General features: G+C 32.7%; 3 protein-coding genes across 3 annotated transcripts; 2 read left to right on the top strand and 1 right to left on the bottom strand.

The window, feature by feature from the left end:
• On the top strand, positions 1-1,490 carry LOC125839420 (probable F-box protein At1g60180). The gene has a single exon (XM_049518400.1). It carries the CDS (start codon positions 1-3, stop codon positions 1,441-1,443), a length of 1,443 nt encoding a protein of 480 aa, XP_049374357.1. The 3' UTR covers positions 1,444-1,490.
• A 2,345-nt stretch (positions 1,491-3,835) lies between these two features.
• LOC125839419 (FBD-associated F-box protein At3g52670-like) lies at positions 3,836-4,900 on the bottom strand. Its single transcript, XM_049518399.1, has one exon. The coding sequence runs from the start codon at positions 4,898-4,900 to the stop codon at positions 3,836-3,838; it is 1,065 nt and encodes a 354-aa protein (XP_049374356.1).
• Positions 4,901-12,601: 7,701 nt separating this feature from the next.
• Positions 12,602-18,519, top strand: LOC125839489 (guanine nucleotide-binding protein subunit gamma 1-like). The gene is made up of 4 exons (XM_049518463.1): positions 12,602-13,345; positions 17,931-17,983; positions 18,089-18,133; positions 18,212-18,519. Exons 1-4 carry the CDS (start codon positions 13,229-13,231, stop codon positions 18,294-18,296), a joined length of 300 nt encoding a protein of 99 aa, XP_049374420.1. The 5' UTR covers positions 12,602-13,228; the 3' UTR covers positions 18,297-18,519.
• The last annotated feature ends 520 nt before the right edge of the window (positions 18,520-19,039 follow it).

Below are 19,039 nucleotides of genomic sequence, written 5' to 3'. Positions count from 1 at the left end.
ATGGCCGCCACCGCTGACATTTTCTTGGAATGTGTGATTCACAAAATACTCTGTTATCTTAGCTATGGCCAAGCATCCCGGATGAGAATTCTATCTAAAACATGGCTACAAGCTTGGTCTACTCTTCCCAACTTGGAATTCTTAGTTGAATATTTCGAAGAAACAAAAATAGTGGACGCAATTATGGAGACATACAAGGAAAACAATATCCCCATTGACAAGTTTGGATTTTCAAATTGTTCGAAATTCAATCGTCGTCATCAAGTTTTCCCTCTGATTGATAAGTGGCTTGACACAGCTCTTCAAAATGGCGCAAGAGATTTAGTCTATGTAGATCTTCTCTACTCGGTACGATTATATCCTTTTCCTATTTCTAAAGTCTTGGCAGCAAATTCCTTAAGAGAATTGGTTCTGAAAGGTTGTAACCTTATGCATGTTTCGTCATCTAGTGGGTTCGCGAATTGTCATTCTTTGAGAAAGCTTTCTCTATCTTATATAATTTTAAGCAAAAATTTGCTTCAAACTTTACTTAATAGTTGTCCTTTCATTGTCTCTTTCAACCTTGATCATTGTTCGGGGTTGGTAAAGATTGAGCTTATGAATCTTCAAAAGATCAAGTCAGTTTCCGTATCAATAAATAGAAACCAACATGTGAAAATCCAAGCACCAACTCTTGAACACTTGTTTTATAATGGTTATTTATCGGGAAATTTGGTTATCGTTGGTTGTCAGAATCTAAAATCTTTAGAGCTATCATATGTGAAGATATGTATTGGATTTCTCCATAACCTTATTTCTAGATCGCAATCCCTAGAAGTATTGAAAATTCAGTATTGTGTGGGCATAAGACAGATTGAAACTTCGAATTTGGTATCACTTGAGTATATAGGATATCAAATTCCTGAACTTAAAATTGCGAAAGCTTCAAGTCAATTGAAGCATTCAAAAATCGTTCTTCATGGCAACAACAATTTAGATGCTGCATGGTTTAGTAAGTTGAGGAAGCTTCTATCGAATTCGGCCCCTTGGTCCCAAGTTCTCCTTTGTTTTCCCGAATACAATGACATCAAGATTAAAGATTTGCAGCAGCACCACGGAGTTGCTAGCCCCCAAATGGACGTTTTAAATGTCAACATTACAAGGTCATATGGGGAGTGTCCAACATTTGTGGATGCTTTGCTATGGAGTTGTAATCCTAGGAGACTCAACCTATCATCAACGGTTGAAATGATTACATGTTTCGTCAGTCGTTTGATGTATATGAAGAATCTGAGTCATTCTTCTTCGGAAAGAAGCAACCATTGGCATAGTCAATTGAAAGAAATAAAAGTTTTTGATGGGAAAAATCAAGAGCTGCAACTCGTAAGTGGGGAACTGGCGATAAGCACCCTTTCGGAGGACAGGAAGGAAGTTTATTTTTTATTAGATTGGCAATGCAATTAATTTATCACTATTTCAAAACGAATGCACTTGTTCATTCCTAAACTTTATTAATCTGTTTTATGTCTAGCTTTAAATTCTTGCACTTTCTCACCATTGTATAAAATTGTGTTGAAGTTGAAGCATAAGATTCTTTATTCTGTCTTTCTCACCATTCTATAGTGAAATTCTTTCCTCTTGCATGTGCTATGGCCTAGTATAACGTCAACAAAATCAAATTTTACAAATGTGAAAGAACCTCTGATATCAGAAGTCTAAGTTAGATCTATATGCAGCATAATTTTCTCTTTTCAACAAGGTACATACTTCAGAGGCCTCAAGAGGACTTTAATAGGCCTATCACTCTTATCAGTTGCATACGCACGCGACTACTTTTAGAAGACAGGGCACTGTGAGATCTCTTATTTGAGTATATCTCAATTGATTCTGTGATTTTGAAGTACAACATATATAACACCTATAAGCTGGCCTCAGACTAGTATATCAAATCCAAGTGTCAGAAAAAGCTTTTAACAGGCAATTATCGATGACAAACGCATCATTTATTCACCAAACATAGTTTCTTAGTGTCTTGATGTTTCCAACTTTAATCACACTTGACATAACTATTCTTAAGAAAAATACTAATAAGGTACTAAACGGGAGAACTTAGATGTTGAGAGTACCTATGGGGTGGGTCTGATGTTAAGAAGAAGATGTCACTAGTTTCATGGAGTACACTGTATCTGCCTAAGAAGCTCGGAGGGCTAAATACCAAGGAATGCAGCTTATGGAACCTTGCATCTTGTTGATAAGTTGCTTTGGCAAGTAATTGTTAATAAGGACTCACTATGGGTTAAGTCAGTGCATGGCATGTATATGAAAGAGGGAGAAGATGTCTGGAGACATAATGCTCCTGTAGATAGAAGCTGGTACTGGAGGAAGATACACTCCATGAAAGTAAAAATGTAAAGCTGGTATGCTCAAGATAGATACAGAATGACTAAGGGATGTGAATACTCAATCACAAGGAGCTATATTGATCTCAGAGGGCACCATAGCAGATCAACCATTTCTGAATGTATTAGGAGTACATGTACAGACGGCTAAGATATACACACAAATTAAGAGGGTGATTTTAGATAGAATAGACGTACTTAGTTCATCAAGAAAGCTTGTAAATGTTGTGGTTTCTTGCAAACGCTGCAAGTGTAATTAGTATTTGTGTTTTGTTGGAGACTCAAGGGCTCTTTGAGTGTATGTTTTTGTTCTCGTAATGGTAATGTTTACATGGTTACCATTAAAAGTCTCAGGAATTTTATCCCCTAGTGATACCAAATTTGGATAATCAATAGTATCCAACATAAGACTAGACTCTTTCAAAACACAAAAATAAGTTCAGTGCTCGAGCGTTGGTGCTTGAGTTTTAATAAGCTGGTTTCTATCTTTCCAAATTAAAGTTGACTTGATCTTTAGAAGATTCAACAACTCAATCTTTTCCAACCCTGAACAATACTTAAAGATGAAACTAACAGTCAAGGGACAACTATTAAGTAGAGTTTGAAGCATGTTTTCATCTAAATGGACAGCAGTTAGATAAAGCTTTCACAATGATTGGCAGTTTACTATACCACATGAAAACGAAACGTGCTTCAAATTAAAACCCCACAAAACCAGCTCTTTTGAAGATTTTGCTGTCAAGATTGTGAAAAATAGGCAATGGGTACTATGAAAAGCTAGGAACTTTAAAGACAAGATCTTTTACACCATTATGCAGTGCAATGTCAAGCCACTTATCAATTGTAGGGGAACCAAAGTTCGATAATTCTAACTCTTCCATAACAATGCAAAGTCTCCACAACCACAAGAACCTGCAACTAACTTTATCTGTCTAATTTCATGCTATCAGTAGGGCCAGAAGTCTGGTAAAAACTGTTGAAAACAAAGGAGCTCAAGTTTCATATCATCACGGGAGATCACTAGTACATAACATTCTGATTTGTCATGATCTGCTACGACATTACAATAGGAAAACCACCCCTCGGTGCATGATAAAGATCGACCTAAGGAAGGCATACGATATGGACATATGGTGAGTTGGGAGTTCATAGAGGAAGCTCTGAAGGGTTATGGGTTTCCAGTTTCCTTTATTGGAATTGTGATGGCTTGTGTGACTTCCATCAAAGCTAATTGTGATAACTTTGGTTACTTTGAAGGGAAGAGGCGATGGAGGTAAGGTGACCCTTACTCTTTGTGCTGGTCATGGATTATCATCAGCTGGTGAATAAGATTGACAAGTCGAATTACTAGTGCATATGCTCAAACTCTGTCTTATGCAGGACGATTACAGGTGATAAATGCAGTCCTATTCTCTATATTAATGAACTTATGCATTACAATTTGGAATAGAGATAAATTAATTGCATGACCAATATAATAAAAAGCAAAACTTATCCTTAAGGTCCCTTATTGCCATCCTTTCACTTCCAAGTTCCACAGGATCACAATGCCATCTCTGGTTTTCCCAATCAAATTTATCGGCTTTAACTTCTTTTAATTGACGATGCAAAGGCTTGTTGCTTCCATGAGAAGTAGAATGACTCGAGCTCATCATATGCATTAAAACGTCCATGACACTAGCAATTGTTTCGCTAGTTGAATCAAGGACGAATCTCGTAGGATAACAACTCCATTGCAAATTAGTATCCATAAAAGTTGCAGGAAATTTAAATCCCTTATACTCCAATGACACCAAATTTGGAGCATCAATATCGAACATAGCAAACTCTTCCACACCAGTAAAATAAGATAAGTGTTCAAGAGTTGGTGCTTGAATTTTAACAAGCTCTGTGCCAGATTTCCGAATAGAAACCGACTTGATCTTTGGAAGATTATTCAGTATCTCAATCTTTTTCAACCAAGAACAGTAATCTAAAATTAAGTTGTCAATAAAGGGACAACTATTAAGTAGAATCTGAAGCGTGTTATCACCTAAACCTACCTGAGTTAGAGAAAGCTTTCTCAACGAATAGCAATTCACCACACCACTAGATAATGAAGCACAGTACAAATCACAACCTGTTAATACTAATTCTCTTAAAGATTTTGTTGCCAAGATTGTTAACATAGGCAACGGGTATGACGTAAGATGGCTAGGAATTCGAAAGACAAGATCTTTTACACCATTCTGAAGTGCAATATCAAGCCACTTATTAAACAAAGGAAAAACTTCATTAGAATCAACAGAGTATGATAAATCTAACTTTTCAATAGGGATTTTTCCATCTCGATATCTCTCCATGATATTATCCATTACTTTTTTCATATTATGCTCGAGATAACCAAGTGAATAACTCAAGTTGGGAATAGTCAACCACGCTTGCAGCCATGTTTTAGAAAGAATACTCAACTGGGCTGCTCTCTTAAAACTATGCAGACACAGTATTTTATGAATAAGACATTGAGGCAATAAATCAGCCATTGCAGTAAGGGCGGCGATACTCAAATTCCTCCGAAAATTCAAAAAAAAAAACTCTAATTCAGTTCACTGCAGACCGAAGAACCAAAAAAAATACTCAAATTAAGTACGCTGCAGACAAAAGATTGAAAGAGATACGTACATAAAGTTGAGTTTAACTAAGTATCCACTGTCTCTGCATATTAGTTAAACTCTAAATAAAATAGTAGAGTAAATATAGTCCTAGTTGTCTTCTATAACTATTTTCCGTATTTATAATTTGAATATTAAAAAGTAAAACTAATTAAAACTAACATATAATAAGTTCTAAAGTGCTTGTTTGTATAAAAAATAGTTTCCACAATGGTGGATACTTTCTTTGTTTCTTTTACTTGTCCAATTTTGATTTTTTATTTGTGTTTTTAAAAAGACAATATGGTTTACCTATTATATTCTCAGTTTATTTAGAAAATTAATGTTTTTGTTTTTTTTTAAAAAGGTAGTGAATTGATTTTGAAATTATATCAAATAATAGGGGTAAAATAGTAAATTTACTATGTCAATTATTAATTTCTTAATAGGTATGTCAAGTCAAAAATGAACAAGCAAATAGGAACAGAAAAAGTACTAACAGATTGATTGCCTGTAATAGGCTTCACAGTTATTGATTGTGTAAAACAATATTTACATCGTCGGTTATTGATTGTGTAAAATTAAGTAGGCGGTTGGTCATGCGATATTATATCACGATATGGAATCGTGAGATGAAATCAACATTTAGACATACGATTTCACGCTGATTCCATCTCATGATTTCATATCATGAGATGGAATCACATATTCTCCAAAAAATATTATTTGTGTATTCATATCATGATTTGAGAATTTTTAAAAACAAAAATTGGCCCAAAAGTTTATATTTTGTTAAAACAAATCCACATTTATATCTACTAACCATTTATTTCATATGTAAATTAAATAAAATTGATAATCACATTATTACTTTTTAAAATTTCTTATTCTCACCAACATAAAATTTGTTATTACTTTAAATTTGGTGAATACAAATGATAAAGTAGGGATTGATTTAGTGAATATAAATAAGAACGGAGGGACTAATATTTTTTTGTTTTTTCATAATAAAAAAAATTCTCTTTCGGCTACATATGAAAATGTTTGAAGCAATTTAATATGAAAAAAGACAAAATTGTTTGATGTATGTTTGATAATCACTACTTCCAATATGTTTGATTTTAGTACGAAATTAATGCACTGAAAATGTGTAATTGCACACAAGTGAAACAAGGCATGAATCATTATTGACACACAAGTAAAAATTGTCATAACTTGTAAGTGTTACATAAATATTTGCGAAAATACCAAAAGAGTGATGAAATATTTATGGTCTATGAACATGAAAATATAGTTGTGAATGATACTAACCAACAAATGGTTCAAAGTAATAATGTTGGTTCATCTTCTCGGTTATATGATCGAGAAATGCTAGTTCAACGTGAGAAGATTGTTTGTACTATGTGGGAGGATTATATTAAAGACTAGTACACTATAATTTATGTTCAATTTTTTTTATTGAATTAAAGTTAGATGAAACAGTTACTTAAGTTGAAGAACAAATAGTTTTGTAATAATTTATTATGCGATTTTATAATTTTTGTTTATGTGGTAAGATTGAATAAACAGTTGGGGCTATTTTAATAGTTTTACAACTTATGAGAAAATATACAATACAAAAAAATTTCATATCGCATATCCAAACAAAACTTCAACTTAATCTCATAATTTCATATTATGATATCATATATATCATGATTCCATATTGTATGGCCAAACGGGTGTTTCTGTTGACACCCCAAGGTATAGAATGTTTAAAAAAAAAGGGAAAATAGGCAAATATACTTCTAAACTTTGCAATGTAGAGTGGAGATATCTTTTGTTAGAAAATGGTGCATATATATATTTTGTCGTCTAATAAATAGTGCATAATATACAAATGTGTCATTTAACTTGATTTTAACTTGTATCTATGATCTTTAACTTTGAGTGTGCGTGCACAAGAGTGGCTAAAAAAATTGGTGGCCTAAAGTCAAATCTCTATGAGAGGTCTTAAATTTATTTGATAAAATTTTGTATATTTTTATTCTAGTTATTGTTTTTTGTAAAGATGGTTTACGGTCATCTTACCTAATTTAGTTACTCGCTCTATTCTCTCAAATTTAAATAAATATTTGTATAAAAAAATATATACCAACTGATGTTTTTATAAATTCACATAATTTAATAATCTCAAATTTGTACCATTAAGTAGATGTTATAATCTCAAATTTGTACCATTAAGTAGATGTTATACATATGTGTATTTATGTGAGAATAATTAAATTAATAAAATGGTGAAAATATATGCAATAAAGTGAAATTTTCGTGTAATGATAGAAAATATATGTTACTTACTAGTTCAGTTAATGCTAATGCTAATAAGGGAGAAAACCAAGAGATGCATTGAAGATCACTGACAATGAATAAAACGCATTCCTCGAATGCGATTAAAGAACAATTTAAAATTTTCAAAATATGCCGTTTAACATAAAATATTACGTCATGTATCTCAATATAATATTATATAACATTATATATACTATTTGAATATATAACAAGGGTATAATATCTAACTATCTATATATCGATTAAAAAAGTGTAAAACTATGAATTGGACGAACTTTTTATGTAAAAATCTCTTTTAAACTACTATATATACAAAAACCCACAAATACTTATTCCACAAATTTCCGTACACATACAGACTACAGTAACTATTATATCAACATAATTTCCGCAACATTTTAAAATTAAAATACTGCTACATTATTATTATTATTATTATTTTGAAAATATAACAAAACTTGCTATTTTTTGCGAATTTGAGCGCTTTTAACTGCAGTAGATATTTGACACATCGCCATTCACAATTAAGAGGGAACGATATCATCGGACTCCGGTGGAACAGGTGTTTTCACTTCAGCACCATGAGGTTGTCGCACTTTTGACTTGGAACTTTGCTGAGGTATAGCTGCCCCGGAACCATACGGGCTGCCCCGGTATTGTGTTGTCTTCGGAGTCGGGTCGTCGTTCGGAGCGCTAGGGATTTCGGACGACTCGGAAGGCTTGTCTGGTTGCGGAGCCGCAGGAAATTCCGGCGGTGGCTTTTCCGGTGGATGATCATCGGAGGAATATTTGCGGGATCCACGGTGGTGCTGTATTAATTGAATTGAAGCAATACGAATTTGTGAGAGTTTATGGAGATTAGTAAGTGAAGACAATTGTGAGAAGCTTTTAGGGAAAATATTAATTGGATTCATTTTTATTTTTTTTTACGAGAGTTTTTCGTAGGGGAGATCGAAGCAACGAGGAACGCCTGGACTTATCGAGAAGGGAAAATAAAGTAGTGTTTGCATGTACGTGGCACAAAAATGGACTTTGAGTTGACACGTATTAGACTTAAGAAATGTATACTTTAAAAACTATTACTCCTTTGATTTCACAAAGAATGATCTAATTTGATTTGACACAAAATTTAAGAAAATAAAGTAGACTTTTGAATTTTGTGGTTCTAAACTATAGTTATGTTAAATGTACAAAATTACCTTTAATCTTGTGACCTTAAACATGTCACGTGAAAAACTGAAATTAAAATGTTACAAAAAAAAAAGAGGTCTTTTTTTTTTAAACTGACTAAAAAAGAAAGGAGGTCATTCTTTTTTAAACGGAGGGAGTAATTAGAAAAATTATTTTATTTTTGTTATTTACTACTATATTTTAAAATTATATATTTTCATGAAATATTTATTTTTATTTATGTATTATAAATTAAAATATTTTAATTTTTAAAACAAGTCTTTCTACCTTGATTAAATAATAATAAGATTCTACTTTTCGGATCTTATTTAGTGAAATTTCATTTATTGCTAATATAATAATCTTCAAAAAGAGTTGCATTGATTTTTGTTGAGATAATATTTAAAATGATAATAGTTCTAATAATATTTAAAATAAAATTGGCATGCACTTAGTTATTGATCTCCATATATTTACTAATCGATCGATTTGGTTTCAATTAATATTTACATTAATTTTTGTTAATATATTTCAAAAAACGTGCAAGAACAATGACGAAAAATGAATCGCTATCATATCAATTATCAAGCTTGGATAACGAGAGACAAATTTCACACAACTCCAATTATTAAATGAGCTTAACTCAATATCAATTAGTACGAAATTTGAAATTTGACAAATGAGCCAACCAAATTTCAAAATTTTCCCATTTCCCTTCCCATAAAAAAAACTTCCCTTCTTATAGGTATACACTAATAAAAATACAAAAAAGTTAGAATGCCATGCAAATATAACTTTCACCTTCTTTTCTTTTTTTTTTAATGAAAAACAACAATTGAGAAGTTTGGTAGTAGATTTTAAATATTTAAAATTTATGAAGTTGATGGAGTTATGCTTAGTTATATTTGTAGGGAAATTTACAAAAGTAGAGTTGGAATACAACATTTTTTTCAAATTTTAAACTCAATTTCAATATTTTATAATGAAGGAACAATAGAATATATGCAAATTTCACTACTATCTTTTAAAGACAGAAAAATTATTTTTAAAAGATCATTGGTTATTTCAAAATCAAGCATGCATTTTTAAATAAAGTGAAAAAAGTATTTTAATTAAGAAAAAAAAGGAAAATTATATAAAATAGCAAACTATTAATTCAAATTAAATGTTATAACCACAGTTTGATTTAATTGTAACCCGTAGCAAACTGTTGTCATTTCGCCTCTCTCCCTGAATATCTCGCTCGCCACTCTCGTTTCTCGTTGGGCAGTCTATCTTCGCCTCTATCACTTTATACAAACACAAATGTATAAATTGTGTTTGTGTTTGTATAAAACGAGAGAAAATTGTGTATACAAATACAACTACATATATTTTCATCCTATACACTTATGATTATACAAATACAGATCTTCCTCTGCCCAGTTTTCTTTTGTCTTTCTCTCTTTCTCACTTTATACAAACACAGATTTTACAATTGATTCTTTTGTATATGTATACCGATACAGATTATACAATTGCTTCTTTTGTATATGTATAGCGAAATATACATATTAATAGTCATAGCAAACATAAAGTTTGTTATGGAGCGCAATTATGCAAATTATAGATATAGTATACAAATATGTTTTTTATGTTTGCTATATATGAAAGTTGCTCAAAAAAAATTCATGGTCAAATAGCTGCTAGTAAATTATTGGTGATGGGATCATGTTGGGCCTGCATTGGGTGAAGCGGCCCAGCATCTGGTACAAGAATAATATTTGGGCCTGGTAGATCATAAGGAATGATTCACAAAAATAGCCTTCAGAGGTAGGTGGTCTTAAATTTTTAACCTCACTTTCTCTATTAATAAAACTTTTTGTTTAACTTTAAACTTTTGACTTTTGTTTGCTCTGTGAGCAAAAACAATAACATATTCAATAGATTTCCATGAGTAAGGTTTGGGGAAGGTATGATTTACGCAGATTTTATCACTACCTCGTAGAGATAAGGAGGTTGTTTGTAAAAGACTCTAATCGGCTCAAGTGTAGCAAATCCAACTACAGAGAATAAAAAACAAGAAAGCAGTGAGAAAAAAGAAAGTAGCGCAAATCCTACAAAAAAAAAAGGACAAGAACAACGGATAGTGCGACAATCAAAACACACTAAACAACCAACTACAATAGCAACAAACACCTAAACCCTTGAAAAGCAAGACAACACTCCACTGCTTACTACTTTCTACCCTAATATGTACTTCACACCCTCCTATTTAAAATTGTGTCCTCGATAACTTTAAATTGAGTCATATCTTCATCGATTGTAGTTGCTATGGAACCATTTAAAACATTTTTTTTTAGAAAAATCAGCCTTTTTGCACAACGCTATTTAAGGTGTAGTTACCTTTTAAAAAACTTTGCATTCATAATAACCCGTAAAGATTTTCAATAATGAAATCACTATTTGCATGAATAAGTGGTTTTGAATATCGAATATGAGAGTAAATTTAAATTAAGACGGTGTTGTTTGATTAAAGCTTGTTTTCTTCTCCCGATAGCTTTTATTTACAACATTTAAGGAGTAAATTTATACATCTAAAAAATTGCTTTTGTTGCAAGCTTGAAGAAGTTGATTTGATGAAAAGTGTGTTTAAAATAATCAAGTGGTTGTTGTTACAAAAAATTTAAAATATGGTAAGAGATGACAATTGATTATTTAAACTAATCTCAAACTGATATTATTGATGTCTTTGATATTTTGTTGTACTACATGAAGAAGGATATTTGAGAGATGAGATATTGCAAATATCTAAAGATTAATTATATATATCTAAATTTTACACAAAAATATATGAGTTTACTTATTTTCAAATTGTCTGAAGTTAAGCATTATTGACAGATCAAACTTCAAACATATTACGTGTATGTCTGAACTTCAAACGCACGCACCTGAAGTTAATTTAAAGAAATTTCAGCTACGACTTATATAGAAATCTTGAAATAAAGTATATGTGCACAACGTCATTTAAAACATAATCTATTTTTAAAAATTATTTAAAGTTTAGCTCGAGCATTGAAAAACTTCAAACCTGACTCCTCCTTCTTTGCAACTATTTACTTTATACTTGTAATAAATTCCATTGGCTTACAATCTAAGAAAGTATTAAGGAATTATGAGATCTCATGTTCAAAATTCAATGTTGATACAAAAATATTAAGTGATTTTTTCTATTTGTTCTAGCTTTGGTGGACAGAATTACTTTGGTGAGAGGTGATAGATATCCCGTTAAATTAATTGAGATGTGCGATAGTTGACCTGAAAACCATCGTTATAAAAAAAAAAAAAAAGAATTCAACACCAACTCAAAATGATCTGGCTTTCATTATATTATAATTATAGGAAATCAGTTAAATTATATGTATTGAGATGGATCACAACTCCCTAAATTCGACTGCTAATTTCAAGGTTGTTGACATTCTATTCTATGTAGAAATAGATTAAAAATTGGGAGCAAGCCAGCTAATATTTATTAGTATCATATATTTAATTAATTAAATAATATTATATAAATTGAAACAAAGAGGTAATATAGATGGTACTGATATTGATATATATTGGAGCTTACTGTTGAGGGTGACAAAATCAGTGTTCCAACTTCCAAGTGCTCAGTAGCTGAACTCAACAGTGGGAAACTTCCCCTAAATCCCCTCAACACTCTCTCTGGGCGAGTGCTCGAATACGAATTCGATCAAATTTAATTATTTTTATTCAAATGATATAATTTATATTAAAGAGTATATAAAATTTAGAATTTAGTTATTAACACATAAAATATTATAAAAGTTTAAAATTAATAAAATTAAAACTCTGATTTTGCAGGAGACTTCCGCTTATCCCCCTTAACCCTTTTAGAGCCGGAGTTAGAAGTTTGAGTACGAATTCGACCGTTAATCAAATTTCTCAAAATTATATATTTGTATTAAGAAGTATATTAAATTTAGAGTTTAGCCGTAGTATATTAACACTTGAAATTATTATTATAAAAATTCAAAACTCATAAAATTAAAACTTTGATTTCATTTCCACCCCCACAACCCCCACCCAAACCCCAACACCCCAAAAACCCAAACACAGAAGCAAAAAAGAAAAAAGAGACAAAAAAGGAAGAATATCTTGTAAAGTAAAATAAGTGAAAGAAGATTACCAACTTTCTCATTATTCAAAAAGAAAAATAATTTTAAAACCAAAAAAGCCAACTTTCCTTTTTGTTTTTTTTCTTCTTTTTGGTTTCATCTTTCTTCTTTGTTCTTTCTGCTTTGCCTATCTCTTGGAACATTTCAATTCACTTTGTAGACCAACAAAACAAAAGTAAACCACCCCCCCACCCCAACCACCCCACTTCTACTACCCCCACCTTCAAGCACTCTGCATTGTCTCTTCAATTGTCCATTTCTTGTTCTGCAGAAACTGCTAAAACCCTTTATCTGGTTTCTTGAACAGTTCCAGAATCTCAAGTTTTTTTATTTTTAATGAAAATTGAGTGCTTTCTTGATTCTTTTTCCAAATGGGGGTTTTTGTTTTTTAGTCTCTGAACAGTTTCAGAATCTCTAGTTTCATTTGCATGATTTTGATTCTTTAGGGATTTGGTTTCTTGTTTTTCGTATAAAATGTTCTTTCCTTTTTTGGGTTTTTGAACTTTTCTGATTCTTTAGGTATTTGGGTTTTGATTAATTGTGAGAAATGCAATCAGAGAGCTCAGAACAGGTGAGATCGGTTGTGGCAGCAGCTGATACTAGAGGGAAGCATCGGATATCTGCTGAATTGAAGAGACTTGAGCAAGAAACTCGTTTTTTAGAGGTTCTTCTGATGTCTCTTATTGACTTTTTGTTTTGTTGCTTCGAAATTTTGTCTGTTTTTTCTGGTTTGCTGAATATGGTTGTTGTGAATTTGATATATATGAGGAAAAGTTTGAATCTTTCTTCAAGGGGAGTCTTGTGTTGTATTGGTACACAGTGCAGATGGGAGTAATGAATGATGTTAAAAAAAGGGAGCTATTGTTCTATGTGTTTGGTAATATGTGAAATGGGTTGATCATCAACTGAAAAAAAAGAAGAGAGCTTTTCTTTACTTCAATTCTGTAAAGAGGGGCTTTTTTACCTTTTTGGTTGAATTAATGTGCTAATGAGCTATTTCATCTTCTCGCACGCACTTGCCTAGTGTGGTTTACCTCTCCTTTGTGGTTTGCGAGCTGTTGCACAAGAGCCAGGTTTGCCCCGTGGTCACCCAAGGAGTAGTGGTTGCGGGTTCCCTTGTCATAAAAAATGAGCTATTTCATGTTTCATATCTGATTAAAGTTCTTGAGTTGTGGAAGTGTGAGGGTGTATGTCCCCTTTCGTTTCATTTTCGATGTAGTAGGGGGAGTTCATTTGAGTTTTGAAGTGAAAGCTTAATGTTTTTTGAGAGTTTGAATAATAATTATTTGAGTATGTTTTGGACTTGGCATGGAGTTTTACCGAGAGCCTTGAAACCTGTTGAACATATGACATATAGGGCTCACTGATGTTTCATTGGAGACCTGTATTGAACTTCAACCATGAATTCTGGCCGTCTTTAAGCTTTAGTTCTTCTTCATTCATATTTAGATGCTTGAATCCACAAGTCAGTTGTTTTAGGTTTTGGAAGTTGGTTCAGAGTTTGCTTATATATATGTGTATACACCTTTGTTCTAAAAAACTACTGCACTGAATGCAAAATTTACATGTTATTGTTTGAAATGCTTTTTTATTTGTGTTGCTTAAAAGATTATGAAGGCTTGATTTGTAACTATATATAAAATAGACTGTTGATATAGTATCTGATGAGGCATTAACAGGTATCCCTTCCTCTAAACATCTGAAATCAGAAAGAATATAGTGGACATTGTTTCTCTCCATTAAGGAGCTGTTAGTTGAACATCGGAAGCCCTTACTTATTTGATGTTGGAGTGGGAGGAAGAAAGAGACGGTAGAGAAGAGGGGGGGGGGATACAAGGGGAAATAGAAACCTGGAGTAGGAAAAGTATCATTGGACCACAAACCAATCAAAGTAATTAAACTGAGTTGCTTCACTGCCAGAAAACAAAATAAGCTGTTCTGTTATTTTGGCTTTTCCTTATTGTGGATTTTGTTGTTCATTATGGGAAGCAATAAGGGGTGTCAAAATTCTGAAGGAGTAAACCTACAAAGAAGGCAAGGGGAGTCAATATGTACTATACATACATAAAAAGGAATTTTTTACCTAGCTACACAGTGGAATCTTCTTCTTCGTCACCCCTGGAATACATGTGGAGGAGATTCCGAGATATAAATGCAAATATTTGAAGATTTTGTGTTGGTTGGGGATATCTAGCTGTGAGGATTTCTAAAGCAGACAAATTTTCATGGTTATCGGATATATGGAAGGAGACAGATATTAGAATCTTCTCTGACCGTGCAATTAGAATCTTTGTTTTTTGACTTTTGCTTCTTGACATTAGTTCTTAGCTTCACTCCTTTTATCATTTCATTATCTCTGAGAAAAGGGCTAGAATATTATACTCCTTCAGGCTTCATCCCTTTTTATATGGAAGTATTTGATTGAACATTGCAAATACGGTGTTAATTTTGACTTACAAATATATTTCTGCTTGTGGAGAAAACATGAATCTAATAGAAAAAACATTACATCAAAGTTTAAAATTTGAACCACTTTATCAATTTGAATTCTTGAAAATTGTGAAAGCTGTACAGAAACAGAATGGTATCAATCATGACTAGACGTCATAAGAATGAGTAAGATAGAGTAATAATTTGAACTTAAATGTCTTGTAATGTTTAAAACTATTAGTTTGTAGAGGGATTAATTATCACTCACAAATAGCATTTTAATGTGCATTCGTATATATTGACTTTGGAAACTTTTTCTTTAGAAATTGATCCAATCTTATCAAATGATTATTCATGGATCCCATGAAAAGTAACTTGACTTGTCATATTGGGAGGCTGAAATTAGTAATCCACTACCAGGAAAAATGTATTTAGTTAAACTTATAAAAAAGAGGTATTCAGTTAAAGACACGGAGTATACAATGCACTCAGATGTCAGCATAGGAAAAGGTCAGAAAATTTATTTACATCTCTTTAAGCATTGTTGGGGGTGTAGGTATCTAATATTTGTGCCAATTGGGGGGGGGGGGGGGGGTTGTAGGTATCTGGTGTTGATGTGCGCACAAATCTGTCCAGGATACCAATTACCACCACTATAAAAAATAAAATGTGAACTTACGCTGATGTTTTTGTGAGCTAAAAGTTGTTACCTTTATAAATATTTGACCTAGTCTTGGTTCATAGTTGCTTAAATTATCTTTACGTCCCTGTGATCTTACACATCAAACTTGGGAAATAGAACATGTTGAGAGAAACACAACACCTCGTGCTCGTTTGGTTTTTATATTCTAAAATGTTCTATCCTCTGAGCAAGAAGAACTTTATTGGTTAGAGTTACTTCGAAGGACTTCAACCAGTTCAAGTGATCCGGTTCATGCAAAGCAACCTGAGAAAGGAGTTCTTACAATAATCTTCATGTAAAGGAGTTTCTAGGAGAGAGAAGGATGTTTTGTCCTTGACTCCTTGCTGCAAAAGTTCAGATAACACTCCTAATAAGTGAAGCCACAAAATAATGGCTACTGAAAGTCTTGCCTTAATGAATTATGAATCTTCTTCATGAAAACACTTTATTAGTGTCAAACATATCATTTAAAAAGCACATTTACAATATTTGCAATTTCTCTACATATGCATGTGATTCTTCAGAACATATTTTTTCCCAAGTTTCTCCTGACTCATTATCTGTGAAAGGAAGCTCATTTACAGTGATCAGTCATATATACAGCTAAATTCATCACATAATAGAGAACTAGAAATGGCATGAGCTTTGTGGTATATCTTATGTACCCCCTTTGCTAATGGGAGAATCAAATCTTTCTCTATTTAAATTATGTACTCGTATCCACTAGATATGTGACGTCCCATCACACATTGCCACATATAATTTAGATGATCTGTAAAATGTTCTTTACACCTAGAGATAAATGTTTAGTATACAAGCTGATTTGAATTGGTAAGAGAAGGCCTTCCATTAAGGAATTATCAATTCCATATGACCTGATTAGATCCAAAAATTATCATTCTTGGGCTCTCTAAGGATTCTAGAACTTTAATGAGGGAAGAATGCGATGCAGGTTGAACATCACAGTCACTGAGTTTTTCACTTTATAAGACTTGAGTTGTGTAAACCAGGCTGATCAGTTGATAGATTCTGATTGCTCAGTAACCTAAATATTACATATGTGAGTTGCAGGTAGGAAATTACAAGAATTTTTCTGTTACTTAGATATGTACTGTGTGGAACTCAATACTCTTCCTAATTGTTTCTCCCTCTACTTCTTGTTGTTTCTATGAATGTTTGTGCACCAACGCAAATGAGATTCGTGCAACCATTAGGCTGTGCTTGAGTATCTTCAATGTGGTTAGTAAATAATAGTGAATACTTCTATCTGTTCATCAAGTACTGGCAATCTTAATTGAGCTAATACTTGGTGATAGCGTGTCCAGCATGTATAGATGATAGGCTAAGACATTTTGGGGGGCTTAATGTGTGTTGTATTATATATGTACAGGATACGTCTGAGACCAATGTGGCGTAACATTAAATACTCCTGAATTATTAAAAAGGAAAACGAAAAAGATATGTGCTATGGATGTGATCCAGGTTACAAGTTGCAATTCTTTTTTCTTCTATATTATAGCAAAGCTCCTATGGTCTAGAATCCTTGAACAAATTTTAGTTGCACAAAGTCCAACAAGATACTGTGAATATGGACCTTATATATTAATGGAATATCCTTCGACTCCTTTTGATGTTGTGTTTCTTTCCCAGGGTCTTCCTTCCTTCTTTGAGCCCTTAATTTGACAGCTGCTGTGCTTTCCGTTATTTGGAAAGTTATCTTCCACATGTCGTGCCATATCTGGTGGCATTGCCTCAATCTTCTTCGCAAGGGCTTAAGGCTAGGTGTGGTTGATCTCAGTTGTTTTTCATGTTCCAACATCAGACATGATACAGTATCTATTTCTTGTTGATTGTTACTTGTTTTGTTTTATTTATAATAACCAACAAATCCATGAGGGCTAGTGGCCTACAGTTCAAAACTTGGTGGATAATGGATCCACTCATCTACCATTCTCCTCTCAAGTACCCGACTTTGGTTTGTGGTTGGGATCTAACCCGTGATGTGCACCTAACCCACAAATTACTCTCTTGCCACTGACCAAACCCTCTGGGAAAATTGTTACCTGTTTATTAAGCCTTCTTCTGTAGTTTACCGACCATACATACTACAAAATTGCTGATGATGTAACATGTGCAGGAAGAACTTGAATTGCTTGACAAAATGGAAAAGGCATCAGCTGCTTGCAAGGAGTAAGTACAAACATAATATATTTAACTTGATATCTGTAAAGCCTTGAGACCGTATGTTCAGTGCATGTTATGGTTATCTAACTTGATTCTCTTACATGGGCTTAGGATGCTAAGTAATGTGGAAACAAGGCCAGATCCATTACTACCAGTGTAAGAATTACTCTTCATTTATCGCAGCGTCTTATGAGTGTCATATTTCGCTAAATTTTATGATATTTCCTCCACCAGAACACACGGTCCAACAAATCCTTCCTGGGATCGATGGTTTGAAGGAGCACAAGACGCATCAGGTTGCAGGTGCTGGATATTGTGAATTTGTGATGACCCTCCGCTGATTTTGGAAGTTCTACTGATTGGAGAGGAAGTTGAAGTGTTTGTATTCACAGTTTGTTGCCTTATACAGAGGTCTTATGTGCAGAAAATGACATTTTTTTTTATATCCCTTAAGAGTGGAAATTCAAGATTTATAATCTTTATTGCTAGGTCACTCAGCATTGTGCAGATGACATTTTCTAATTTCTATTGTAACATCATAACAAGTATTTGCTTGTGTTTAGAAATGATTCATAATACCTGTCTTAGTTGCTAAACCTTCAACCAAGAACCACTGTATGTTATTTGTTTCAACGTTTATTTTGGAGCTTGACATGAGTTGGACATAAATCAAATACCGAGGATTCATATAGCCAATCTCAACTTATTCGAGACTGAGGCATAGTTGTTTGATTTGGAGCTAAATAAGCAATGGTGCATTTCATCTCAAAAACCTTTCTTTACGATGTGTATATATAGTATAAAGTAGTTATCCAGAAACATGAGCGCAAAATAAGTATACAATAATTTTGCTAATACGACACTTATTTTGAGACGAAGGAAGTAATAAGATTTAGGGAAAACTATTAGACATACTACATCTATACCATATATGCCAATTGTACATATATTTTCAAAATAATTACGTATTTTTTCACTAAATAAGAGTTTTTTTTTTATCATATATTGAGGAAGATACACCTAGATACATGTATTTTTGCTAGCAGATAAATACATTAAAAT

Source organism: Solanum verrucosum, unplaced genomic scaffold (assembly GCF_900185275.1).
Source record: "Solanum verrucosum unplaced genomic scaffold, falcon-dt-bn FXZP01000306.1, whole genome shotgun sequence".
Classification (NCBI taxonomy): Eukaryota; Viridiplantae; Streptophyta; class Magnoliopsida; order Solanales; family Solanaceae; genus Solanum; species Solanum verrucosum.
The sequence above is the reverse complement of the archived record's forward strand: the minus strand, read 5'-3'. Positions and strand labels throughout refer to the sequence as shown.

Bases quoted from the DNA above. Each gene is read 5' to 3' on its own strand.
- LOC125839420 (XM_049518400.1), top strand. From the start codon at position 1: ATGGCCGCCACCGCTGACATTTTCTTGGAATGTGTGATTCACAAAATA.
- LOC125839419 (XM_049518399.1), bottom strand. From the start codon at position 4,900: ATGGCTGATTTATTGCCTCAATGTCTTATTCATAAAATACTGTGTCTG.
- LOC125839489 (XM_049518463.1), top strand. From the start codon at position 13,229: ATGCAATCAGAGAGCTCAGAACAGGTGAGATCGGTTGTGGCAGCAGCT. The intron at 17,984-18,088 runs GTAAGTACAAAC...ACATGGGCTTAG, and splicing joins GCATCAGCTGCTTGCAAGGA to GATGCTAAGTAATGTGGAAA. The intron at 18,134-18,211 runs GTAAGAATTACT...TTCCTCCACCAG, and splicing joins CCAGATCCATTACTACCAGT to AACACACGGTCCAACAAATC.